This window comes from Ciconia boyciana, chromosome 1, assembly GCF_034638445.1.
Source record: "Ciconia boyciana chromosome 1, ASM3463844v1, whole genome shotgun sequence".
Taxonomy (NCBI): Eukaryota; Metazoa; Chordata; class Aves; order Ciconiiformes; family Ciconiidae; genus Ciconia; species Ciconia boyciana.
Window position 1 is genome coordinate 102,297,803 of NC_132934.1, and position 26,705 is coordinate 102,324,507.

Below are 26,705 nucleotides of genomic sequence, written 5' to 3' on the forward strand. Positions count from 1 at the left end.
TTGGTTTGGTTTTATTCCACCATTTATTTCTTCTGTTTCTCCCTCGGATTTCCATTCCTTTGCTCAGGACACACATACTCATTCTCTAAACAGGCACACATATATCTATATATACAGTAAGGCACAATCGCTCACATCCAGATGGGACACTCTGCTGAGAGAAGAAACAGGGTACAGTGAATGATTGCAGCCTGCCCTGGAATACAAGCTCTAACAAACAGATTAAAATGGATTCAAAGGCAACAATACTCCACAACATGGCTCAAAAGGGTGTGGGGGTCGTGTTTGTCAACAAGCCCGTGCTATTTGGGAGGGGCAGCACCGCTGGCTCTCAGCAAATGACACCTCATTGCTCTCACCTGGGAAAAAGAAAGGCAGGGCACAGAGCCACTTCTTTCCTCGCGATTTTAGAGTTGGTGAACAGAAAGGGGATATCCCTCAAAACCATTGGGTTTGTAACACTGCTGTGTTGCAGAGCCCTACTCAAGGACGGAAGTGGGCTGTGTTGTGTAAAATGTTTGTGCCTGTCCAGAAAGACAGGGACAACCCAAGCCTCTGACTCTGCTCAGCTTAACGTTTGCTAGGAGGAGCTTTGTGATGGATGAAGAGGAGCTGGCTGGTTCTGCCCTTGGTCTGTGTAGCTGCATCTGTGTTGCTGGGTACTAGGTGGCTGGCAGCAGGTTCAAGCACTGGCCCCTGACTGTTCACACCACCTAACAGCTAGCTGAATACTTGGCTCAGCTTTTGACAAGTCTGGCTCGCTGTCTCCAGCAACCCCAGACTTGTCCACAGCTCCACGTCACACTGTGGACATGAGCCCCATGGCCTTGAGCCAGAGCAGCTTTTTATTCAGTATTGCAGATACAGCTTCAAGCACTACTGTCAGGAAGCTTGTCGGGTGAGGGTCTGTTATCTGTCTTTCCCCTAATAACTTATTTCTTAGGGGCAACAAGTACTCTCCAGATGTAAAAGCTTTTTTGGCTTAGCAACTGCTAGACCCATGACTTAACTAGTACCCCAAGAGTGAATGCAAATCTAGTACAATGCCTAAGTACTTGGGAGGGACAGGCTATCTGACCTTCACCAATTCATATTCAGTCAGGCCATACGACTGGAAACTCAGCCATCTAAGACCACTTCTTTGACCTGCATAAAATTAATCAGCTGTTTCCAGTAAGCCAGGATGCTTTCTATCACGAGTGGCATTCAGTGGCCACAAACTGAAAGTTTCAAAAGAGAATCAAAATATTGGATAGGGTCTGGAAGTGAGAAAGACGGACAGACAGGCGGCCCTTCTAAATCTGGACTAGAGCCCAGAGTTGGATAAGAAAACTTGCCCTGTTGACCTACACAGCACATCTTTTCTGTGCATCATATGTGTTGGTTGTTACTTTCCACCAGCACTAAAAACACCCCAAAGTTGATGCACACAGAAAAATTGCCTACCACGGCTGGCTGTTTCACAGATCAGCCAGCTCAACCCCCACTTCAAAGGGATTTTATGCTTTATAAACAATGTCCTAAGAGTTTTCCCTGTGTTCAGGGTTCACATTGTCTGCCGTACAGCATATATGGAGAAAACATACTTTTTCCTACTAGTAAAACATTATTTACTGAAATTTGAAAACCCACAATATTTCAAAAGAAGCTACCAAAAAGGCACCATACATGTATGTATGTAACTGATGAACTTCATCTAAGACCAATGCAGGGGAGAAGAAAAAGACATTTTGGAGCAGGATGAAGGAGCAGAGGGACCAGGAGTGGTGGTGGCTGTCAGCTCCAGGACAGCACATATCAGGTCTCTCAGTCCCCGAATATCACTGAGGAATGTCAGCCAACACCTCAGTTTTGAACTCCAAAGCAATTGCAAGCCAGTCTCTTGTTCCGACTGTCCCAAAAATGATGGTGCAAAGCCAGTGAGCAGCCACTCAGCTCCGGGATGAGTCTGGATCTCGGGGGATGTCCGTATTGTGCTCCTCTCCTGCCACTGAAGGTTTCCCAGTAGCTTCCACCTTGATTGGGTTAGATGGCTCGTATTCACATGTTAAGTCTCCTGTGCCCTGATTGGGTATGTCCTTTTGAGTGGGGAAAAGTAAGGAAATTATGAAAAATAATCATGGGTCTAAGTAAATACAGTGCTGGGGAGTCTGTGACCTGGGGGTACTTTGGTAGTTTTCATGCTAGGGGGCAAAGGCAAGCTGCAGCCTGAGCACCAGCCTGCTTCCTTCAGTTGCTCCTTGCCAAACCAAGGAGGCATTTGAAGAGGGGACAGGTGGTTGAGGTAGAATGAGATATTTCCTCAGGCATCTGTGGCTATGTTATCAGTGGTTAGAGAATATGTAAGAAGCTACATGGAACAAGCCCTGCTTTAGGCGGTGGAAATTCTCTTTTATTTCAAGTAGCAGTGGCAGGTGTTTGCATGCTTCCAGGGCTGATGATGAATCTGGTGTGTGTGCAAACACTATTTTTGCTGGCAAAGCTAACAAGCTAAACACAGAGAGAGAGAATCTATATGTACGTGTGTATATATACAACATGTGCACACATACGTATAAATATGTGTATGTAAAGGAGGCATATTGAAATAGTATATACATGGTTACTGCTGGGGAAAAGTGCTTTTCACTGTAAGTACTTTCAAATGGCTTTCAAAACAGCAATTGAGGAGGGTGCCTAGTGAGCAGAGCCTTTCCCTTTTACGGAATCCAGAATCAGCTTTGCTTCTTCTCCATCCTCTCTCTCTGTAACACCCCCCAGGAGGGCAGTTGTTTTAAATACCCTGTCTTGCAGCCTCTGCGGGCCTGAGATTTGATACTTTTGAGGCATGGGAGCAGCAAAAATGTTGGTGTGTTCTGTCACAGTTGCCATTTTCATTAATAAGCAAAACCCTCTGGTATTTTAGGAGCCATCATCATGCTGACCCGTCTTACCTGTGCGCCACAGTTACACTGTGCCCTGGTCCTGCGTGGCTGACATTGAAGGCTCACTGGCAGTCTCTAAGCCCACTGTGTCCTGCAACGGTTCAGGTGCCAGTGGTGTTTCTTCAGTGTCTGAGGTTCTCCGTGTGTCTGTGCTCTCACTGGTCTCCTTTGCTTCAGCTTCAGCTTCTTCCTTCTCCTTGTCCCGCTTTTCCTGTTCACAGGCACTGCCTTGCTGCTCTTCTCCCTGGGGACCCTCGCACACCTTCTCCTCCTTGTTTCCAGAGGGAGGCTGGGGAGAGTTCTCCTCTCCTGGGGCACCACGACACACTTCCTCCTCCTTTGCATCCCCTGCGTTACCCTTGCAAGGAGTCATTTCCTCTGCCTGTTTTTCCCCTTTTTCTTCATCTTCTGATCTGCTGGATCCTCTCCTTGATTGGGGCTTCTCATCAGACCCTGTCTGGTTTTTTTGCTCTTTGCTCCCTGTTTCTGCCTCCTCTGTCTTGCCCTTGGGCCCAAAAACCTCATCCCCATCTTCCTTGGCACCATTTTCTGGAGAGGAGATGTTGACCCCTAAATCTTCCCCATCTCCATAGTCGGACAGAGATCTTCGGAACCTCCTGGAGGGAGGCCTGCGCTTTATGGATCCCCGCGTCCGCACCTTGGAGGCAGGAAAAGCAGACATTGAAGCAGACAAAGAGAGTGGTACTGCAAAGCAGGAAAGTACAACAGAGGAAAATACCATGGGAAACTTGATTGCTATGCTGGTGGCCTCACTTTTCCTGCTCTGCTACTGAGAGGTAGGGAGACGAGGGCTCCTACCCCTGAGAGACTACTTTAGAAGACAAGCAGCTCCCTAATATATGCCTCCTTTCCTTCTGTAAAGCTGGTGCTGGAGATCATTGTCCCAATTTAAACTGTGGCTCCTTGTCCAAGTTAGACCCTAAACCCAAGGATGCTGCATTCATTATGCAGATGCTGCTGACTTTGGATGTCTCAGCCTTTCCTACTCTTGGCAGTTTGGTGGTTGAGGAAGGAGGCTGCACTCCAGTTGATGATGGTGAATGCAGGTTACAGCTCCCCATTTCAGTGCTGTGTGCTCTGTGGGACACCTGGCAAACCATCGTGCTCTACGTGGCTCCCTGAACTGCACCTCAGCCACCCCTGGCATTTGCTGGCACATGGCACCACCTCCTCACAGTGCTCCCTGCCCAGGTACCAGCCACCCTGTTACTGCTGAGCTGAAGTGACTGAGTCCTGCCACTTCACCCTTTCCCTTTACCCATTTGGCCAGGAAGGCTGCTGGAGCTGCTGGACTATGAAGCTCCATGTGCAGGCAGGCAGAGAGGAGACTCCACAGAGCTGCACTGAAAGGCTGTTTCGAAGCCGGCACATAGATCTCCTCCCTTGGCTACAAATGCACACTGCTATGGCAGGACAGAGGGCTACGGCCTCCTCTTCTTCTTCATTCCCAAGTCATAAGCAAGCCTTATCCTGCTGTGATGGAGAAATCATAGCACATAGCCTACCTTATTATAGAATTGCAGCTGAGTGCCTTCCGGGGGTTGATCGAAGCTGACTGGTGTCTCATTCGTTTCACTGGGCTGGGACTGAATCCCTGGGCTGCTGGGCGTTGAGGGAGGGGTGCTGAATGGAGAAACCAGGCCTTTCAGACCAGGGCTTTTGGGAGATGCTCCCGGCAACAGAGCAGCTGGAGCAAAAGCCAGATTGGCCTGCAAAGAAAAATCCCCGTCACGGGCGTGCATGACACCAGCATGTACTACATGCGGTAACCACACGGAGGAACCCTTGCTCTTGCCACGGGAGCTGCCACCTTTCTCTGCTGTCACAACCCACATACCTTCTGGTTATGGGTCTCTCCTGGTGACACTGTCAACAAACAAGTCCGGGCAGAGAAGTTATGACTGGACATTTGCCCTTCCCCAGCAGCTGGATCTCAGGATGTGTCCTTTTGTCATCCCGAGGCCTTTTGGGATTTTCCAGTGGCCCAGCCAAGCCAGCACAGTCTACAGTGGCTAAGCCAGGAGAAAGTCTGAATAAGCAGCCAGCAATCACTCTGAGATTTAAACGATCCCTGTGTGTGCCCAAGCAGACCTCGCATTTTCAAGCCTGGTCTGCAGGTCTTCTGAATGATCTGTGCAGTTGTGAGAAGTGAGAAGACCATGGAAAGAAGCAAGCTTGTGATTAACTGTGGCAAAGCACTTCCTGCTGGCCTGTCACTAAGAAGCTCTTGTAGGCAAATGTCCTTGGGGGCATTAAGAGGGACAGTGCTATGGATAGGCTTACATTGTGTCAGGGCAGCCAGGAGGCATTGAGCTCTGGAGTCGCAGGTGCTGCCAGGAGAGGCAGCTGGCAGTGGCAGGGCACTGTGTCTACTGGCTATTGAGTGCTGAGCTGCCCTCAGCAGCATGAATCAGGTGCCGTGGAGAGATACAAAAAGGGCAAGAAGCACTGGGTGTGTTTGTGTGTAACTGGGGGAACCGAGGCGAGGGAAGTGCAGAGCTTCTAGGCACACGCAAGGGAGTGCCAGAGCCCGGAGTGCACTCCCCACTGCCAGGATTGTAGCTGCCTGCGCTCAAGGCCAGCTCCCCAATAGGGTGCAGGTGACTGATTTAGACAGCTGTGAAGAAAGAGCTGGAAGAAGACTCAGCCAGGGTTTCCCTCACTTTCTCTCACGAGCTGCTTTTAAACTGAGGCTCCTGCTCCCTACCTGAGCTGTCCTGCTGCCATGCCCATGCCCAGCCATGTACCCCGCAGATCCAAATGATCCTGACCCATGCACTGACCTGCCTGTGGACGTGCCTGAGGATCACTGGACTTTTCTGATGCTGGTTACCATTACCAGACCTGCTCTGCCTTCCTTGTTTGTGTATTGTGGGACTGGGCCCTCATCGCTGAGGCCACTGCCCTGCTTACCTAGCTGTCACCCTTGGCTCCTGGATCCCCTTCCCCTGTGGCTGCTCTGCAAGGGAAGTAGCTATGACAGATGCCAAACAGTTTTAATTTGCTGGGGCAGCTATATGGGCTCTTCCAGGACCTACCTGCAGCTTTTCAATCATGGGGGAGCTTTTCACCTTGACCTTGGGAATGGGGCAAGCATTTGGAGACCGCTTCTGCAAAACAAAATGAAACATGAAAAAGTCACAGTAAAGTAGGTGAAAAAGAGGAAATTCAATGAAGGCAGAAAACTTGGGAGAGATAAGCAGGAAGTGCTAGTAGGGGAGCAGATGAAGTCTCATATAGCGTCTTCACACAAAAGGTTGCTTTCTTCTTTCCTGACCCTGCTCCTCTTTTGTTATCTAGCCATCCTAGGGCTCTACATACATGTATCCTTCCTCTGGGAGAAAAGGTGATTGTCTGCTTTCTGGCTGAAGTATCTGAGTTAGGTGATGTGTAATGGCTCTGCTGCTACATGGCCTTCACTAAGGTATCTAACCTATGACACAGTTTTCCCTCATATTATTTCAGGACCAGTCAGGTTAAAATTCTACCTCTTAAAGGGTACAAGCCTTAATGTTGGTAAACATTGTGAACTTTTTGTGATGGGAAAGACTTTCTGCCACCACTTGACTAACAGAGTTAAAGGGTATCCAATTAGTATGGGCAGGAAAGGCCTAAGTGGCTGGAAAGGTAGAGCTATCAAAGGCTGAAAACAGTTTGAGAAAGGGAGAGCATTGCTTTGAGAAGGGACATATTGCTTTTTTCAGGTCCAGAGGAAAAGGAAGAAATCTAAGATTTTAAAGCTTGTGCTCCTTTGGCATGGAGGCAGCAAGAGCCTGTAACTGTCAGAAAAGAAGGACAAAGAGCCACCCCCTTGTTAAGGGCAGATGACAATGTGAAATTTGGTGGGTAGACCTCATACCCTGAAATACAGAAGGACAGAAGTGACTGGAAAGGGCCTGAGCATAAACTTTAGTGAGTAGCAGCCAGCTTACTGAGACCCGCTCATTCAAGGGTGCTGTATGGAGGACACCTCAAGACAATATTCTGTGGGTATTGCTGACAAAACCCCTCTTCACTCTGGATTAATTATTCACTTTTTCTGAAGAAGGAAAAATCTCAAGAGCAGAACTATTACACTGTTATACTCAAACCTCTAGAGTTCATCTGAAGGCAACAAACAGCATGGATGCTCCCTGTGTTAAGTGCTGTTCAAATCTAATAAATGCCAGCAGTTCCTGCTTTAAAATGCTTGAGAGGTGGTAACTGGGTGGATCCATCAGTCTTCTAAGGGTAGGAACAAAAGCAGTAGAAATGGGATATGTATCCATGCTACAGGAGTGGGAAACAGTGTGGAGCTGACTCGGAGTCAGTACATGTGAGTGAGCAGAGAAAGGTTTGATGCTGCATGATTTATGTCTTTTGCTGTACAGCCTGACCTCTTCACTACCTCCAAGCTTGTGTCTCAGGAAAGAACAGGTTGCAGAGAGGGGAGACCTTGTCCCCCTATTAAATTGATACTCACTTGCTCACCATTATCACTTGTCTCAGTTTTGTGGGAATACAATGGAAGGGAGCATGGTGGTTTCCTCCGAGTAGGCTTATGTGGTGGTACCTAAGAGAAGAAAACAACCAACTCAGCAGCAGGGAAATCAGTTTGTTTAAAAAAGGAAGTGAAATTCAAGCACCAAAGGGTATGCTCTGTAAGTGACCTGCTTGGATGGCAGGGCTCAGCTTGTGTAAAGGAGTCTTCCAAAGGCAGCACAAGATATTAGCATATGGGCATGTGGTGAGCATGCTAGGTGTGCTTGTAGCATCTCAAGCCCAATCCTATTGTTGGAAAAGTAGTCTATATCTCTTTCCACAGCATGAACCACGACACTTCAGGCTTTGTGCAAAGGACACTCTTCTAAGCTGTGGAGGATGGAGAAGCCTTCCCAGAAGCTTCATCTTCAAAGCATCCTGCTGGAAACCCCCTCACCCTGGAATAGCTTGTTATTGTTCTCTTTCCTGTCTTATTACCAGGATTTCCTTTTAATGAGTCTCAGCTGCCTACCTGGTTACATGATTTTCCTATTTTGCATCTGATATATTTTAGGTGCAAAAAGGGGAATTCTGACTTTTTCCACATGCCCTACAGTCCCATTCATTTCTCTCTAATGAAGAAGAGCAGCTCGCAGAGACAAGTCTTCAGCTGTAACCTCTAATTTGACTAAGAAACAGATTTTCCAGGGGAGAAGGAACAAGGCAACTTAACGGCAGGGACACCGGTTCCTTCTGAATGTCTTCAGCTGTAACCTCTAATTTGACTAAGAAACAGATTTTCCAGGGGAGAAGGAACAAGGCAACTTAACGGCAGGGACACCGGTTCCTTCTGAATGTCCTTGGGCTCTCGAAAGTACGAGAGTGCTCACTAGGAAGGAAGAAATGCATAGCACAGCACCTATGGAGTTGCTCCTTCATAACTATTGCTCTGGCCTTGAAGCCAAGCTGTCTCCATTTTTATGCCAGGTTTGTAGTCTCCTGCCAAGCTGTTAACACACTTTTTATGTGTTAACAGACAAAATCCTTGGATAATATTGTGGATCTTGGATAATATCCACAATATAATATTTGGATAATTTTGTTACCTTCTAACAGGGAGGCATGTGAAAAGTTGGATTATGGCGTCTTTGCCCTCTGTAGAGTTGGCTGTATTGGAGGACCTGTTGACTTGATATCACATACCTTCTGGTGGTGCTGCACCCAGCATGGCAATGCTGCGTCTCTAAGCAGCCAAGGGTAGCCTTGTCCTTATCCTTATGTCATGCTAGGAAGCAATAATATCATATCTTATTGAAACCCAGCCATTTTGCAACCATGAAATGTTGCGCTGTGCCACAGTGAATGTATTAGAGGTTCCCTGGTTGATAGGTTCTCCTTTGATGGCATGGGTCAAGCAAGGGTTAAAGACCATCCACTCAGCCATTAATCTGAAGCCAGCTTGAGAAAGCCGGTGGGGAAGTGACAGATGGCTTGGAGAGAGAAGACAGGAAACTTTGTCCTCCTCTGTCTCTGGAGAAAATGAGTTTCCCCCTACTGTGAGGCCCCTCCACACTGCCTTGGCTTGGGAGCAGCAGAGGTCTGCAGATAACACAAGAGAGGTCTGGGAACTTGCTGCCTTCTGAAGGGTGAGGGACTTAGTGCAATTAAATCCCATACCTTAAAAAGAGGAAATGATTGTAATGGGACGGATGGAGTGGTGCGCTGGTGACTAGAGCGGGGAAAACAAGTGCTTGGGAAAAGATTAGCTATTCCCATCCTGGAGCCTAGCTATGTGAGTGCTAGCCTCTGATAGACGGTGGCATGCCAGCCCTGCAGGACAGAGGTCACCGTTGCATCCAGCCAAAGACAGGAGGGGTGACAGGGAGGATCCCCTTAGGCCCAGCCTGGGACATGCTGAAATCAGCTGAGCAGCAGAAGGAAGTCGTTCAGTTTTAAAAGGGCACCCACTGACTGAAGAGGGCCACCAGTAAACATTTATGCTTCTAAAAAAGTGCCTAATAGTACAGGGAGCTCTCCTAAAATGTCAACCTTCATCCATAAACACTCTGACTTTCCTTTCTTCTTAAGAGACGTATTCTAGTGTTTTGCTTATCTGGTGAAAGACAGCTTGTGAGGTAATGCTCGGCATAGTGGGCTTTCAATAAAATGAAGTTTCAGCATGATAGAGATAGGCACAGAGTCTGAAATGTCCTTGGGCAGAGGTAATGAGGGCAAGTAAACAGACAGCTTTCTCTCTCAGACACATACAGAAGGAATTACCTGGAGCAAACCTTCTCTTGTGAACAAGGTGCTGGTGACTGCCACTGGCTTCTACACTGCGTAATCTGTTGTTTGCTTTCTTTTTCCATGGCTCAATATTAGCTATTTCATTATTCATTGTTGCCCTCTGCCCACAAAAGCCAGCCTAGATAGTACATGCATTGCTGTCTGCTACTGTTAGGTATATATGTGTACCCTACCAAGCTTTACAGTGTCTCAGTTACAGTGCCTAGTTGTCCTGAGCTATGGCTGTACCAAAATACTTGTCCACAAGTCAGCAATGCATGGAAGATACTGTCATAGCTTGCATTGCACTAGGAGACAAATCCTTTGTGAAGATTCAAAATCAAAGTGGATTGATGCTCAGATCACTGATACTCTAACTTCTACAGGCAGAGGCGAGTGCCTCATTTCCCACTTGATTACCTGCTGGTGGCTGCAGAGCTCCTTACCTCTTTTCCAGTGATATTGGCTGCTTGCTCTTTGAATTTCCCTGCTAGCTGAGCCACTGAGGGTGATGCTGACTTGTCCACCTCTGAGTTGGTCTCTGCTGGCCTGTTCTGACAAATGGGTAACAACAAGTTATGAGCAAAGGCTGGGAAAAGCAAGCAGGCTAGAGAGAAGCCTACATATGTGTTATAAAGTTCAAGAGTAAGCAGGGACTTAAAGCAGAGTTTCTCACATCTGGCATCAATCATCCAGTCTGAGAGCAAGAGGTTTGAGAAGACAGGACCTCGCAGCATTTTCAAATATCCCAGAAAACCAGTAATTCATGCAGAGCCTTTCAGCTCTAGCTGAAAAGCCTACACTCCACATTTTTCACTGGAAGCAAACTAAGTATTTCAAGCCAAATGTGTGTTCCCCATCTTTTCCTTGCAGTGAACAGATGGAGCAGGGCAGTAAAGGACGTTCCCATACACCTTCTCAGCCCTCCCATCCCTTTTTTACTGCCTTGGTCCCCAGCGCCCTTCCTTTTCCAGTGGTTCTGCTGCGAGAAGCCATTCCCTGTCCTCACAGCAAGCCAGCATCTGCTTGGGGATGTCCCTGTGCTGTTCTGCTTTTTTGGCAGTGAAATACTGAGGCGGGTCGAGGGGAGAGAGGAAATACCAGGGCTGAGAGAAGCTTCCCCGCCCCTGGGTTGACAACAGGCTGAGAAGCAGGAGGCTTGTTGGAGACTGGATGGTGTGGCTCTTCCCACAGCACACAGCCCTGGTGTCATCCCACATTTACCTTGTTTTATTTGCTGTGTGTGTATCAAGCAATATGAGTAGAAAGCCTTGAAATCAAAGTTGATGAAAGGAAACCTTTGTTCTTCATCTCTAGTATCTGATGCCAGGGTAAACCAAACCAGAGGAACTGAGAACAACTAACCAACAATCCTTGTTTTGTTAGAGGCAGAGACCTCAAAACAACAAACCAGGCTACGAACCATCAGCAAGGAACCTCATACCTCCGCTCCCTGTACCACCACCAAGAATGCATGACCAGCACCACACTTCTCACCCCTCTGCCTCAATACTCCTCCACTTCACAGTCAGAAAGTTTCCCCAAAGGCCATTGCTAGAGGAATGGATTTCTGTTTCTCCAAAGGCTCCAGCAGGGCCCTTCCTTCTCCCTTTACGCTGCTCTGCCTGGGAGGTACCTGCTGTCTTGTTAACATAACCACTTCTTCAGCATCGCTGGAGGTGAAAGGCCCCCTGAAATACCAATCTGGCCCACGTATGGACCATTTCCTTTGGGTCACCATGCTACAGGGGCTGGAGAAATAGCTGTGGAAACTTGAAATCATATTAAAGAAGGAATTTCTTCAGACTCCTAGTTTCTAGATTAAAAGCAAATCGAGGAGGTTACATTAAGGATCATCTCATCATCCGCAGCTCGGAGCACTCTCTAGTCTGAAATACCTGTTAGAGAGCAGCATGGCTAAGGCTTGTTTGCATTGTGGAAAAGGGCCTTTTCCTTTCTCAGAGAGCTGTAAATAAATGCTCCCAGTAAATGCTGTCTTCCTTCTCCCAGGCCCACAAGCCCCAGTAGATGTCTGCCATTCCCTGTTTCCAGGATCCTGACTACATCTCCCCCGTTAAACTTCCCATACGCTTTGGACCAGCTTTCCTGCATCCAGCCACAAAATCCAGCCATATCAAGCTGTCTCCGCTCAGTGAACTCCTAGCACCTTCCCCTCATCTTTTCAGCCTTCATTAGAGTAATTACAGGCAGGGGAAGTGGCAGATAAGGGGAACGGAAGAAACAGTGAGGTAAGCAGATCAGCAGGGCAACCTTGCTGCACATGAAAAATGATGGCTGGCGTACGTGGGGAGGGAGAGCAGTTCCCAGCTGCAGGCTAGCTCCCTGCTGTGAAGGGAAGGCAGGCTGGAAAGAGGATGGAGCAGAGAATGAACCTGGGGAAGGCAGGATGGATTGGGAGGCTTGGCTCAGCATACCGGCTCCCAGGATAACTGGGGATGGCAGAACGGCCACCTGAACTGAGGACTCAGTTGCGGCTGAGGAGCTGTAGGTGCTCAGTGTCTGTGGTGGAAGGGTTGTCTCCCTCATAGTCCCTTTTTCTCGAAGAGCTTCTTTCACTGCCCTTTGCCTTTACCCAGAAAAAACACTGCACTTCCTCTTGGCCTCTTTGACCTCTTGTTTTGGGGTGGTTGTGGTTTTTCTTTCCCTCTTTTTTTTTGTTTTTGAGTTACAGTCTGAAAACACAGCTCCCTTTCTTTGGATTTGATCAAAGCTGTGAGGCTGGAATGATTCCATGCATTTCTTGTTTTGCTGGTAGCAGGCATTGATTGCAACGCTGCTCTCGCCAGCGTGAAGCTTGCCGGCCAGGGCCCAGGAAGCAGTGAACATGCCATTCTAAGATTAGCACAAGTAGCCCACGGGCTGTGTCCTCCCGAAACTGCCAGCTGCAGACTCTCCGATTACGCTACGCATTTTGCAACAGGAAAGTCCTTTCTCGGATCCTTTCTGGCAATTATGCCGCTCTCCTGTATCCAGCTTTTTCTACAGCTTTTTTTTTTTCCCAGCTGGTGTGCCAGGCTCTATGACTTCTAGTCAAGGGAAATTGCCATACCAGGGCACTCAGATGCAAAAAGTTCCCTTCCTTGCACTGCAAGGAGAACACCGTCCCCCTGACTTCCAGGGGCTGGACTGGCAGTCTGCCTCCCACTGGGAGGAAGGTGGGAAGCCTCACTTTCTCAGTGTCACCCCAGAGCATGTACCAGCCCTCAGCCTCTTCCATGACTAAGACACACATCTGTTCCTGTCACCCAAAAGCTCAGTGCTGGCTCTCTCCTGCCCTATGATATTAATGCAGCCTCCCCCATTCCTGGTCATTTTTCCTGTCTTGGTGACATAGCCCACCACTTTTATGAATGACGAAGAGGACCAGCTCTGCTCTTTTTTGGCAAAAAAGGTGAAATTACTCAGATGTTAATTTTGCACTCTTTGCAGCCAACTACTGATTCTTTTCCTTTTCAGAAGAGAAGCGTGGTCAGCCTGCATGGGCTAAAACCAGCAAGCTAAGGTAAAAGACTTCCTCCATCAGTAATTTGGTGACTGGTACTCTGAGGTCTTTTACTGTTCTGTAAAAATAAGTGCCTAAGCATTGCATATTCTGAAAAATGTCAGACAGAGCAGCAAAACAGGAATTGAATTATACCATCAATGTAAGCATGGCACTGTCTACAAAAGAGGAAGTGCAACTAGCAAGTTCTGTGTAAGGGGTTTCATTTTCCTCTTCCAAATAAATTTATAAAATTCAGTAAATTTGAAAATGGTTCTCAATCCCATCTTTCTTCATCTGCTTTTAAAACTGAACCTGGTCCCTTTGGCAGCACTGGAGAAGAACAAACCCACCTTCACTGGCGATTTAATGTGCCAGAAAATGCGAGGGCTAGTAAGGCTGCCTGATGTGGGAGTAATAACGCCTGACAGAGAGGGTCCCTCAGGACAGCAATGTCATTACCTGGCTCAATGACATTTGCCAATTCTCCTGCTAGAGCCCGTAGACCCACTGTGGGCACCAGGTGAGAGAAGGTGCATATTAAAGGCTCACAGAAAAGAGGTAAAGAGTTTCTCTGTGCATCCCGTTTGGGCACTCACAAAGAGCTTTTCTTAAGGATCATGGATTTAAGCTACAGCTGGAGATTGTCACTGCAGACAACAAGTTTCTTATGAAATCAAAATTGCAAAGACTCCTGGGGAAAACTGGAAAGCCAGAGGTGACTTCAGGGATGAATTTGAATGTCCTACTGGGACTGGTGCAAAACTGTCTTCAACAGCCCTCAGCTAGCAGTTTTGGTCATGACCCAACCCCTTGCAATTGAAAGCTATCATGACTTCATCTCACGGGATTGGTATCCCACCAGTTTTGTCACTGGCCGTAATATGCTACTGGAAGTGGTAGTCTGAAAGGGTACCAGTGGGGGTCAGAAACAGATACTGAAGGAGAAGTTCAGGTTTGGATTTGTGCACCTGGTTTGGCTGATGAAAATAGCAAAGGTCTACTGGCTGCTATATGGTGGAGTGTTTTGGCTTAAGCAGCACTTAAATACCAGCTGAATAACAGCAGAGATTTGTACTGCCCTACTCTCCTTCCCTCCCCTATGAATCCTCTGACTTGTCTGCTTTTGCAGGTAGGATATTTTGGCCAGATGGAGCACCCTTTATCTGAGGTGCAAGGCCTCCACAGCACCTTGCAAGGCCGGAGTATTCAGCGGCTATGAAATCAGTGACCGTTACACAATTTTTGGTACTGCTCCTGTGTACTTTCCACCCCCATTCTCATGCAGCTGCATCTAGACGTGGTTTTGATGTCAGTCCCTGACCTCCACATCCCTCCCTTGCTTCTAAAGAGGTTCGCAGGAACAATTCCCTGCAGCCCGTTCTCACACCAGTCCATCATCCTGGCCGCTTTCCCATACCCTGCACTTGCACAAGCTCTGCAAAGCTCCCCCATGACTCTCATGGGGTTTTTTGTTGCTGCACATACAATCTACCTCAGCAAAAGCAAATATGGCAAAAATATAGTGTGTGAGAGGCAGACACAATAAGGCATCCGAGGCTCAGGGCTAGTGTCTTGATTACACAAACAGGATCCAGAAATAGTGATCCTTAGCACCCAGGTTTCAACACTGCACCACAAGAAGGCCGTTGTCAGTACGCTAGATGAAAACAAGAGAGGGTCAGTGCTTTTGGGGTGCAGTTTCAGAAGGTCCTGGTTTTGGCAGAAAGACAGCTTATGTTTCCAACTTCTCATTCTCCCTTGACCTTTCCTTCCCCCCTTCCCCCCTCCCTTGCACCAGTGTGAGTTTGTGGGGCTGTGCTGTAAACTAGATCACTGAAATGATCTGGGCTAAAAATACGTCCCTTAACTCTTTACAAGGTTATTTTTAACCCAGATCATTTCAGCAATTTGGTTCACAGCACAGCCCGACAAGCGCTTGCACTGCTGTAGTGGGAGGGGATGGAGGGGTGGCAGGAGCAAATTGCAGCAGAAGGGGTGAGGGCTTCCCTTTAACCACTCCGGCCAGAGGCTGAGGAAATTGCATCCTTATGTGTCCTCCCGTTCAGAGGGCTGATATGACAGAAAAATCATATTTTTGCATGCCTGCTGGTAAAGGCTGTTCTGGTCTGTGGCACTGGTATTTCATCTTGCAATCTGTTGCCTCCCACCTGAGACGCAGCTGAATGCAGGCCGTGGACCCAGGGACTGCCTGTGAGCCATCACGGGGAGCACGTTACTGGCAGCCGAGTGATTCAGAAAAAGTTTCTGTTAAGCATCCACAAAAGCCCCACAAATACTGTGTCAGAGATCTCTAGAAACCCCATTTCAAACAGCAGCAGCCACACGGGTGGCTGGGAAGTGTGTTTTCCTTGCTGCATGGCAGAGGCAAAGCTCTACACCTGTAGGACCTGCTCAGCTAAGAAAGGGATGGGGGACGCATCTGTGGCGTCAAAATAAACCATCATCACACTCTACCTGGTGGCCAGCAAGAAACTCTGGGAAGCAGTGCTGTGGTTTCCTTTGAAATTAAAGCGTCAACCCTCACCAAGGCACTGGATTTCAGGAGGGAACAGAGCCTCTTGCATACCCCCTCTTCCCTGCCTGGCTCAGCCCTCTGAAGGCAAATGACACGCTCTTTGTGCAAAGCCTTCCCAGACGTGACACCTACCCTTCTCGTTTTTCAGTAAGGTAGCTGCAGGATTTGAGGAGCCAGCTGGTCATAGGCCTTGTCTGCATGGGAAAGGTTATACCACATACAGTGGGGTAACTCTCTCAGCTTGCGTGGGGAGCAGTACAGCCTTAATCTGATAGAGGTACCTGTTTTTCAGCGTAACTGAACTCATTCACAATCAGCTTGGCTGAAAAGAGCCATTCTCAAACTTCTCAAGTATCTGTTTCTGACACAGAAAGCAGCATTTTGGGAGTGACACGTTAAGCTGTAGCAGGGAAGGTGCCTCCTTGCAGGGCTCCCTGGGGGCTGGAGGGGGGTCAATGTCTCCTATCTCTGCGGTGAGGTGCTGTAGCCTCTCTCCTGAAAAGACTCCCCTGCAAAGATGGGGTTTGATGAACTGGAGATGTCCTACTCGCTTGCAGATCAAGCAAGGGAGAAGTGATGACAGTACTAGCTCCTCCCATACTGCCCCACCAATTTGGGGTGACCATTTCCATAGGCAAGAGCTAATCCCTTCTCCTCGCCCCATCTTCTATTTGACCGCTGAGGCCAGCTGGAGGCAAAAGGCTGCTGAATATTCACACGGTACATCATCTAAGGTACAGTTCCTGTCTGTCTGGAGAGGACATTAATTTACACTTTGGAGAATGCATCATGAATGCATCTCATTACCAGCCAAACACACCTGCATGTCAGACCAGTCCTACCTTTTTAAAGGCCACAATAATATTCAATAATGATGCAAAACATAATAGTAATATCTCTGCATGAACTGAAGTAATAAAATCTTTCCTTCAGCTAGGAGTATCTTTAGTACCTGTTCTAAAGGCAAGTGTCCAAAGAGGCCAATCCACCAAACTATCCTTTTCTACCCCTAGGTTCATTTATTGTACAAGATAAACTAAAGAAACCTGGAATGGGTCCCTGGATATGGGTCTTAGCCTTAAAGCAGAGAATAGCACAGAATGGACAAGTTTATGTTCACCTGGGTAAGCCTGCCACTCTTTTTGTCTTGTTCAATGGCAGGAAATAGGTAACTGAATGTTCATTTTCAGCCTCTTCTTACAGGCACCAGTTATTTTGACTCTAGCATTTTATAAGTGCAGGTAAGACTAGATGGGCAGCTCATAAGGAACTCCTCTTTAAATGAAATAAAAAAAGCTCGAGAACAGTTTTTAATTAGGAGTGGACCCAAGTTACTGATGGAAAAAATCTCTCTAATATGTACTTTGTAGTTTCATTCAAAGCCATCTCTCTGCATCTGCCATTTAGATGAGTCCCGGTTTGCACCCTCCTGCCAACATAACCCAAACCGGTTCGTTTATCTGTGTCCATGTGAGTACATCAGTGGCATCAGGATCATATTGAAAGGGGAACATTGTTCAGACTGGGAAGGGAGAGGTAAGTTAGCAGGGTAGGTTTAAAACACAAACTCCCCCAAAGGAGCAAACTGAAAGGCAAGAGGGTGGGAAAATACCTGAATCATAGCGTGAGGAACTGGGCAGCAAAAATCAGGAGAGGCTGCTACCTACAATCTGAGCCTGCTCATTCTCCTCGTGATCCGCAAAAGCATCAATGCAGGCTGAGCACAGATTGCCCAGGAAGTGGGTGGGCTCACATTCGCCTTGGCCCATTTTTTACATCCCTAGAAGGAAATCTCACGATGCTTGTTCTGACTGGAGCTCAGCAGCTGGGCCCCTGACTCAAGAAGCAACACATCCCAAGATGTAAGCCCTGAATAAACAAACCTCTTCTTGCTACACTGACCCCTCTCCATCCCAGTAAAGTATCTTCTTTAGGCAGTAAAGTATCCTTCTTCCCATCTCTCTCTTTACCCTTCTTCACAAATCATTCTCACTGGAGACCTTCCAGCTCTCTGTTTCAGGAGGGATATATGTGGTTTATTTATTCACTTGGCGTCTTATCTGGCAATGAAGCTGCTCCTTGTCTGGTTGTGGTAAATTTTAATTATTGGGCAGAAGCCCCAGCTAGAAGTGGCTGCAGCTGTGGCTCTGTGATACCTTATAGCCAGTCCTGTCCATCATTGTGTCAGCATAGCCTGTAGCACTCTGGGATGCAAGGCCAAGGCTCTTACCTGTATTTCCTACCATTCGCTATAGAACAGGAGTGATAATTACTATGCTGTGCTCCACCAGAGCAAAAGCTACTGTGTGAGCCACTTCTGCACCGTCCTCTGGGGGGGCTAGGCTAGGTCTGCAGACTTTGTGTATCTGAGCTTTATCACAGTTACTTTCCAGGAGAGGACAAGACCAGAATACTGTGCAGATCTTTCAGGTGTATCCTAAATGCTAGAAAAGAAATAATATTTTTCTACTTCTCTCTTTCTATTGTGTTTTCTTTGATCAGCCTTCACTGGAAGCTAAACACCTCCATTTCACATCCCAGATGAGAATTTTGTGAGCTTTAAGAATGGCAGTGTGCACAGAGTCCTCATCCTTTTCTTCCGAGCTGCCATCAGATGTCTGGGCAAAGAGGAATAACCAGCCTCAGACTGCCATGGGTTCCCCACTGCCAGGATACAGGAGTGAAACACAACAGAAAGCTGAGCAAAGAAAGTAAGATTTCCATTTGAAAGATTCAAAGATAATTTTGAGGCTGATATCAGGATATACCATCCGGCTGTGAAAGAGTATAAAGCTATGCTGAGGTGTATAATGATGATCCCAGCATGCTCTGCAAAATCCTTGGCTGTTGTTTGCTGGGACTGGCATTTTAAAGGTCATGCAAACAGGTTTCTAGTTTGACTTGCAACAAAAGGAATTAGTGGTAAGCCTCTGTCTGTCTCACATGAGAGCGTGCACAACTGTGCAGAACCATTGCACTTCCAAGATAAAGCTTTTTCTAGGTTAAGGTCAAGCCTCAGCCAGTGCAGAGTGGCCTCCACGTCTGGTTGATGTCACATGCAACAGATTCAGTCTTCAATCTTGCAGCTCCAGGGAAAGCAATCTGCAGTCTGTGGGAATATATTGAGAATGCTGGAGTTTGGGTTCCAGGTTTCTGAACACTCTGTGAAAACAGTGGGACCTCAGATTAGGTTTGGGACCAGTCTGAGCTCCTGGGCCCCGAAGACAGGCTTGCTCTGCTCTGACTCAGGTGCACATCTCTTCTGTACATATCTCTACGTAGCTGTACATTCTGGTTTCCTTCAGACAAGGGAGTGCTCACTAATTGAGAAATGTCAAAAAAAGTCAAAAAATACTAGCCACAGAAGTTTTGGAGACAGGCAGGAGGAGGTAAGGACTCCTGATTACTCATGCTACCTTCAAGGCAGTCAGTGTTGTTAGAGCCCAGTGATCTCTAGCAGCTTTCTTGAGTTCTAGCCTTAATAAAAAAGGAGCTCTCACAGCGGCCCTAACAAAGATTTGACTAGAACTACCGAAATGTACGTCGCAGGAACACAGATGTCAGGTCTCCTCTTAAACTCTTCCTTTTTGTAATGTTTTCAGTGGAGAGCAAGCTTCTTGCCTAAGTGTAAGTAACTGCCGGCCTGTCTCCTTAAGTTTGCGAATAAGTTAGCCACAAGAACAACTCCAAGAAGTACAACATCCCTCCTCAATGTGGTACCCAGGTCAACACTCATCCCACCACAGATGAATGAACATAGGATGAGTGTGTGTCTGAACTCAACTGCAAGGCTATTGCATAGCTATAATGAGGGTGATGAAGAGGAAGAAGCTCCGACTATAACACAGGGCAGAATAGTATGAGGAATGCGGACTTCAAAGGAGGGTTGCATGTTTGTTTGTTTTTAGGAGAAAAGGCAGGAAAATCCTCCTTTACATAAAATACGTAAAAATATGTAACATTTCCCTGTGTTTGGCAAGAGTTTGCTTTAGGGAAACATTTTTCTCAAGACTTGCAGTGGTCTGGTCTTGATTTTCTCCTTCTGGAGTTCCTTCATGAACTGCTGCCATCTTGGCACTCAGGGTCAAGCACTGCCCAAAGGGTAATGTGAGGATATTCCAGCTCAGCAACGATGAGCAGCTTTCATCCAGAAGACAGCAAGCAGCTCCCAAATACAGTGCAGTTATTTCAAAACTACAGAGACTCAGATCTGCCAAATTTAAAGGCTCACAAGATTTGGGAATTGGGTGGAGGTGGGAGATATCATGTAGCCAGAAACCAGTAAAGGGACAAATGCTTTTCAAAGGAAGGGGCACTGTTTTGAACTTGTCCACTATACTGTAAGTAAATGGTTCATGTACTCCCCGCCTTACCTGCTAAAAGTAGAGGGGAAACTCCTGCTGGTTTTCCTTCTTTCAGTGGTTCGAGCTACCCATGCCTGCATGTAAAAGGGCCTGGATAGTTAGCACAGTGGTTGGAGTGAGGCTTTTCTCAAGAAAGCATTGCTGCCTGTTTGGATCAGAAGTTTGCTCAGGGTCCTTCTCTGGTACTTCCCACCAAGTAACCTCGGGACTGCCTAGAGCTCCTGAACATCAAGGCAAATGGTTATTGTGAGTAAAAGACCACCCTAATCGTGCTGGGCAACAGGGACCACTAGATGGTGGCTGGAGTTAGGTGGTGTGGTTCAAGAGCACTGCAAGTGCAAGTGCATCTCCATTGTCCCCAGCGAAGGGGTGGCTGCCTCTGTCAGTAGAGTCAGGCAGTGCCAGGTGGGAGTAGATGGGCAGCAGAGAGCACAGCCAGTGCCAGACATGCAGGCAAGGAGCTGTGTCCTTCACAACAGAATTATAGGAAACATCTGTAGGCATCAGGAAATTAGAAACGGTGAACATGCTATCTACTTTCTGTTTCAGAGAGTGACTACAATGAAAATAAAATGAGATAATCGTTATTTTAACCTCTCCTCTGAGCAGTCCCTCCCTTTGCTGTTGATGCATTTCTGCTAGCAAAATGGGTGCGATGCTAGCGTTACGTAGCGTTGTTTTTCATGACAGATGGTTGGTTGGTACCAGTGCCAGGTTCTCCACATCTTCCAAAAGGCATCTCTTTTCAGCAGAGTAACTGCATGAAGTCTCAGTTTAACTTGATGAGGTGGGACTGCTGCTGCTGTCCTCACAGCCTCCTGGGCCCAAAGTGGAGAAAGCAGCCTCCTGTTTGCCGCCGTGGAGTGCATTAGTAACGTGTCCTAACATCAACAGTCCGGGCTGGAAGGGCCCTTATATAGGAAGGGTATGCCAGCTACCTTGCACTAGTCTTTGGCTGGTGTTGAAAATTTTTGAGGCTGGATTTATTGCAAGTTGTTCTTTTCTTTGTGCCATGGTATGTAGCTCTCAGGAGTGCCTGGCCTGTGCTTGCTAAGCACTGTCTGGTGAGATTAGCAAAACCAACAAATATCACTGTGAAAGGTAACAAGTGAGATCTTGAGTCTCCCTTTTAGTAATGACAATATTTGGCAATTGCCTAGTGCCTATATGCTCCCAGCACTGCACAGGCCGATTCATTACAGCAGCATTACCTCAAATCTTCACAGTTAGGAGCCTCTGCTGAGAGGGCAATGTATGGACCTGTGCATTTTAATGCATATGTAGCCACTGCTGCATATCCCACAGAATTGGTCCTGAGGGAAGCCAGGGTTTTAGCTGTCAGGAGAGCACTCCTATTACCAGGCAGGTGCGTGAGCTCCCCTCTACCCCAGGGAACCTTGAATTCTTTGCTATGTGTTGGCATGGCTTTAACAGGCAGGCTGGCAAGTGCTCGCTATAGCCTTGCCCTAAGCACCAGCTTAAAAATCATCTCTTGCTAGACAGACCAAAGAGTTTGAAGCCCACACCCCCGGAGAACAGAAAGGAGCCCAGGCCGCATGCTTCTTGAGCAAGTGTCTTACCGCATCTGTCAAAGGCTGCCAAGAATGGTTTGATCAAGCGCCATCGTTACCAAAAGAGGCAGCAAACCGCAGCACCTGGTCTCTGCCAGGCAGCATGCCTGTGCAGGGGCAGCACGTATGTAACCTCAGCCCATCCCCTATGGAGACACAAGCAGCTCTTGGCTCTGCTGTGCCCTGTGCAGGATAAGGCACCTGGCTGTTCCGCCACGACTTGCTGCTCAGGGAAGGAGGTGGCAGACCATTTAAAATGTAAATCAATTATTTTGTGTGTATGTATAGTGTTTTGGGAGTCCTTGACCGAGGTGATTGCAGAAACCTCCAGCAACACATGGGTGTCACTGTTTCCTTTTCTGTGAGAAGTGCTTTTTGTGAGATGCCTGATCCTGTTTGCTTGTGTTCACTGTGCTCAGAGTATTCTCCTGGGGAAAGGAGTGGAGAGGAGACATGAGGATGTGGGGCAGGGGGAATGTAACAGGGAAATGCGTAATGTCTAATGCCAGTTTCGTCTGGGCAGCAGACCACACACGGACAGGTCAGGCAGGGCAATCCCAGGTTTGTGCAGAAGCAGCATCCCAGGCACTGGTTGAATTTTAATGTTGAGTAGGCAGATGCTTAGTGAAGCAAAGGAACCAGCAGAGTCAGGCAATGGTTGCAAAGGGTTTTTCCAGGCTGAAGATGTGGATTGCAGTGTTTCAGTTCTGCATTAGTCCTGTAGTTGATCTAGGACACAATAACTTGCCCTCAGCTACTCAAAATCCAGGACAGAATTTTAGTCCAGGGCTTTACAAGCTCCACCTTGACACTTGGTCCTCTGTGGCACGCTGGTTCTCCACAACTCACATGTCTGAGGATAGCTACATTGTGATGCAGAGCAGCCCAAGGAAACCTGTAGTAAGGGATCTGAGCCCCACAGGCACAGTGTTGCACGACTTCTCATGATGGCATCAAACTGGATGCATTTGTTTGGTGCTGTGCTCACACCAAAGGGACCATTAGCCCAATCACAGCTCTGCATGAACATGCATGCAGACCAGGTATCTGCATTTCACCTCTGTATCCATGAGAAATAGCCATCTGGATTTTGTGTGGTACAGGGTACTTTGGGCACATATTAACTGAGATGACTTGTTCCCACAAAACTCTTCCTAAGCAAGTCCTAAGGAAGTCCAGCACCCAAGAAGGACTGATTGCCTCCCAGTGAACTATCTTTTTAATGGGATTTCAGTCTGGTTTCTAAAGATTTTTAAAAATTTGATAATATCCAGCATGATTATAAGGGTGTCTTAAAGACGCTTTGCTAGTGAGACAACAGATTTCACATCTCAGTCACATGCATCCCCTGTTTGTTCAGCTTACCCTTCCTGTCTGCAGCTGCAGGGCTGTACCCTAACAATTGGCTATGCACAGTAACCTGCGTAGGCTCAGCAAGCAGAGTCAAATGACGGTTTCCCTTCCCTAGACCACTAAGTCAACAATATAAGAGGAAGGAGAAGCTCAAAGATGTTCAGAGTAGTAACAACAGAACAACTGAAATGAGATTTAGTGCCAGAAGACAGTCTGACTATTCAAGAGGAAAGGTCCAAAAGATACCTGAAGGGCAAGGTGACTCCTGTTGCAATGAGAAGACAGGAGGCTGGGATGAGAGGTAGGAAGGCGAAATAAAAGGCTGTTAAGTACCAGTGAGACCTGAGGCTACAGGGGGAAGAAGCTGTGCCACATACAGTAAGAAGAGATCATGATCATCGAGATCACTAGGTTTTTAAGATACATGACAACATTTGCTTGCAGACAGTGAAGAGGAAAGGGTAGGAGGGCTAAGTAGAGAGGCAAAAACCTACATTGCAAACTAGGCCAGTTCCCTACAGACAGGGTGACTGGCCTGGCTGAGAGAGCACGGAAAACAGATAAGCCTCATTAAGGAGTCCAATCAATTCATGGAGAAACAGCCTCGGCCTTTCCTGTAAAAGGGCCATGCGTATGTAATTGCCTCATTACAAGCCCCACACAGCTGCTTGCAGGCAGGCCAAGCAGCCAACATGGAAATAATTTCAGGCAGCAGGAAAAGGCTTGTGGATAAAGTTGATATGTAGCTGAATGCAGTTGTACCCAGCCACACAAGTGGAGAAATAATGAAAGGCACAGAGGCTGTGGCCACACAAGCAGTATGGCAGCCTTTCTCTGGAGCAATTCCTTGCAAGAGGGGTTTTCCTGTCACCTGGAACAGCACCAACTTCAAAAACTCATCCGTGCTGGGTTTTAAGCCCAGACATACCACAGGGGGTTCTCCCTTCTGAGTCTTTGGGGTGCGCTAGTGTCTCCATTCAGGACTTTGCTGGGATGAGGGCAAGACATGCCTTTTTAAAGGAGGCTGAGATATTTAAGATGCTGCAGCTTCAAGAAAAAAAAAATGCAGCGAGATTAAAAAGCTGGTAGTTTACTATGTGGCTGCTGTAGGTGGTGATGTATTTCAAACCATCTAACTACTACCCAGCAGTACCCTGTACACTGCAAACTGGAGCTGAGCAATCAGTAACCTTAAGCACTGAGATACAAAGACACGACTAGTTTAACAAAGATCTCTGCAATTACTAAGTTTGACTACACTAGAAGACTAGATTAATGTGTCCCCTCCCTTTATGAAGTCCTGGGAACTTAGTGTCCTGCTATTTCCTTTGAGTTAATATGTCTGTTTTAAAAATACTGGCTGTATTTATCTGGAACAAACCATTTCAAAAAATTACTTTTCATTTTTTTGCTTGTTATAATGAGCATTTGGCCTTAAAAGAACAATGTTGATGTTGTAGAGCTCTTCTCTCGCTCCAAGTGAACACCAGTGACACATCTGCAGTCTTTTTCCATCAAGTTTACAATAATTCTCAGTGGTTTTGGGGAAATACTTTGTGCCTCTGAAACAGGAGTGCTGCCAGTGAGCCAGAATCCTGCAGCAGATACACTGAGTGTTCCTATTACTCAAGATTATGAAAATTTGGATTGGCAAGCTGAAAACAAGGTTCCTTACTCTGAAATGCCCTGTCAAATACAGGTCTCAGCTCCTCTCTCAAAGAAGGTCACAATGAAGGAGGCTAGTGGCCATTAACTTGGCAGCAGGATTTCAGTGTTGTCTGAGAGCCAATGCACCACTTCCTAAATAATTAAGATCCCCACTCTGTTTCAAGCAGCACTGCTTTTCATTTCTCCAACCTTAAATTAGATTAATGCCTACACAGCTTTCAACTTAGTTCAGGAAGACCCCTGGCTTGTGTCAGGCAGGATATATAGTCCTGTCATGAACTCCTTCTCTCCATCTGATGGGAGCCCTCTAGCAACAAATGCTGTCTGAAAACTTTGTTGATACGACCAGACGATATCAGCTACGATATCAGCTTTAGATATCAGCTACTGCAGATATCTAAAACACAGGTAATATACATGAAAGGCATGTAGGGGAAAGAAAGGGGTTATTTCTCAGAAATTATCCATTGAATAGGCAAGTTGATGAGGTTGTGTTGTTTTAGGAATCCACAAACACTCCAGATGTGGAATAGCTCCTTTGGAGCCAAGGGCTGATCTCTACCCCTGGTAGAGTGATGCTGATGTCTTAATCTACAGCTGACAACAGCTGTTACCAAGACAGCAATCTGGCTGGACTGGAGCGTATTGCTTCCCATGTGTCTTTAGCAGCTTGTACAACCAGTATCTGGGATTTGTCCTTGAGATACTCACACTAGTAGCAAATGCTTCCATGGGTGGAGGGGTGAGATGGTAGTTCTGAAGAAAAGCAGTGATGGCCACTGTAAGACGCTTTCCTAGTGTGCTGTTCACACCAGCTGCTTGTACAGAGCTCCGTTCCTGGCTGGGGTTTTCCCCAGGATCCTTCTCAGCTTCCCGATGTTTCCCTCTGAGAAGTCTGTTTTTATTAATGGTCTGGGAACTGTACACAGCCTGTCAACTTTCCCCAAATTAATTGGTGCTTCTCTGTGTGTACTTCCAGGCCTTGTTCTGGGGAGCTCTTGCTGCTCTAGAAGGATGAGGGGTGAGCTAAGGGAGGAGCAACTGGAAAAACCTCCCAGGCTGCCCGCAGGGAGAGGAGAAGTAATGCAGTCTGTGGGGCAAGTGCATCCAATCTCATGTGAGCCTAGTCTCCTCGACTAAGGCACAGGGGAGAGAGATGGCCAGGAAGGCTGGGCATGCATGCATGCTACTTGAGAGTGGGAAATAAAATGCATGAACCATGGTTATCTGATACAGGCCTCTGAGATGAACAGCTTTCCATTGGTTAAAATGTGTCTTGCAGAAAATCATTATTTTAAACCACCTGAATCACAGTGTTGCTTTAAGCAACTTGCATAGCCCTGTAGCTGTAGACATGATGTGAGGCTGCACCCTGCTCTCACCTACAGACATGGAGATGCTCCGAAGGAAATAAGCTGAGTGAATGGAACAGCCCCTGTAGTAGGAAAGGTCTCAGTCCAATGAATCACGTTTCAACTGCTATTCAGTTTAGCTTCTCCCTTGCTTGCCTCACATGGGGTGAGGAAAAAAGCCCTGCTTTTAGCAGAGGTCTGAAATAAGATGAACTTCAACAGGAGGAGGCTCAGATGCAAGATGCTTCAGGTGGAATGAGGAAGGGACCACTCTTGGACTGACAAAATAGTTAGAGGATGAACTTTAAGCAGGTGCATGTGCAGTCTGCATTAATTATCTAATCTGAAGCTATTCAGAAGGTCAAATTAGAAACTGAAGTCACTGAGAATGTAAGAAGCAGGGACAATTCAAAATACTTCAATTCAAAATACTTCAGTTAAATGCTTTAAGTAGACTGTGATACCTCCCCATTTAAACTCAACACTAGAGACAGTCTAGTTGTAGCAGCACAGGGATTGAACTCCTCTTCATTTATCATGCTGGGAACAGAAAATCAGAAGGGTAAATGAGCCTACACAGAGCTCCCAACTGCTGCAGCTTCCAGGACTCATCAGTTAGGACTGTGCTATCTTTGTAACACATTGCTATTAAATTAGGTCTACA

General features: G+C 47.1%; 1 protein-coding gene across 1 annotated transcript in view; it reads right to left on the reverse strand.

The window, feature by feature from the left end:
• Positions 1-48: 48 nt before the first annotated feature.
• The window catches only part of RCSD1 (RCSD domain containing 1), a 35,384-nt gene continuing 8,727 nt past the window's right edge, over positions 49-26,705 (reverse strand). The window contains exons 2-7 of the mRNA XM_072851553.1: positions 10,139-10,246; positions 7,408-7,497; positions 5,984-6,055; positions 4,451-4,654; positions 2,934-3,582; positions 49-2,078 (exon numbers count right to left, since the gene is read on the reverse strand). Coding sequence (XP_072707654.1) covers positions 2,947-3,582; positions 4,451-4,654; positions 5,984-6,055; positions 7,408-7,497; positions 10,139-10,246 — 1,110 coding nt within the window. The 3' untranslated portion in view covers positions 49-2,078; positions 2,934-2,946. The remainder of the gene's footprint in view (positions 2,079-2,933; positions 3,583-4,450; positions 4,655-5,983; positions 6,056-7,407; positions 7,498-10,138; positions 10,247-26,705) is intronic.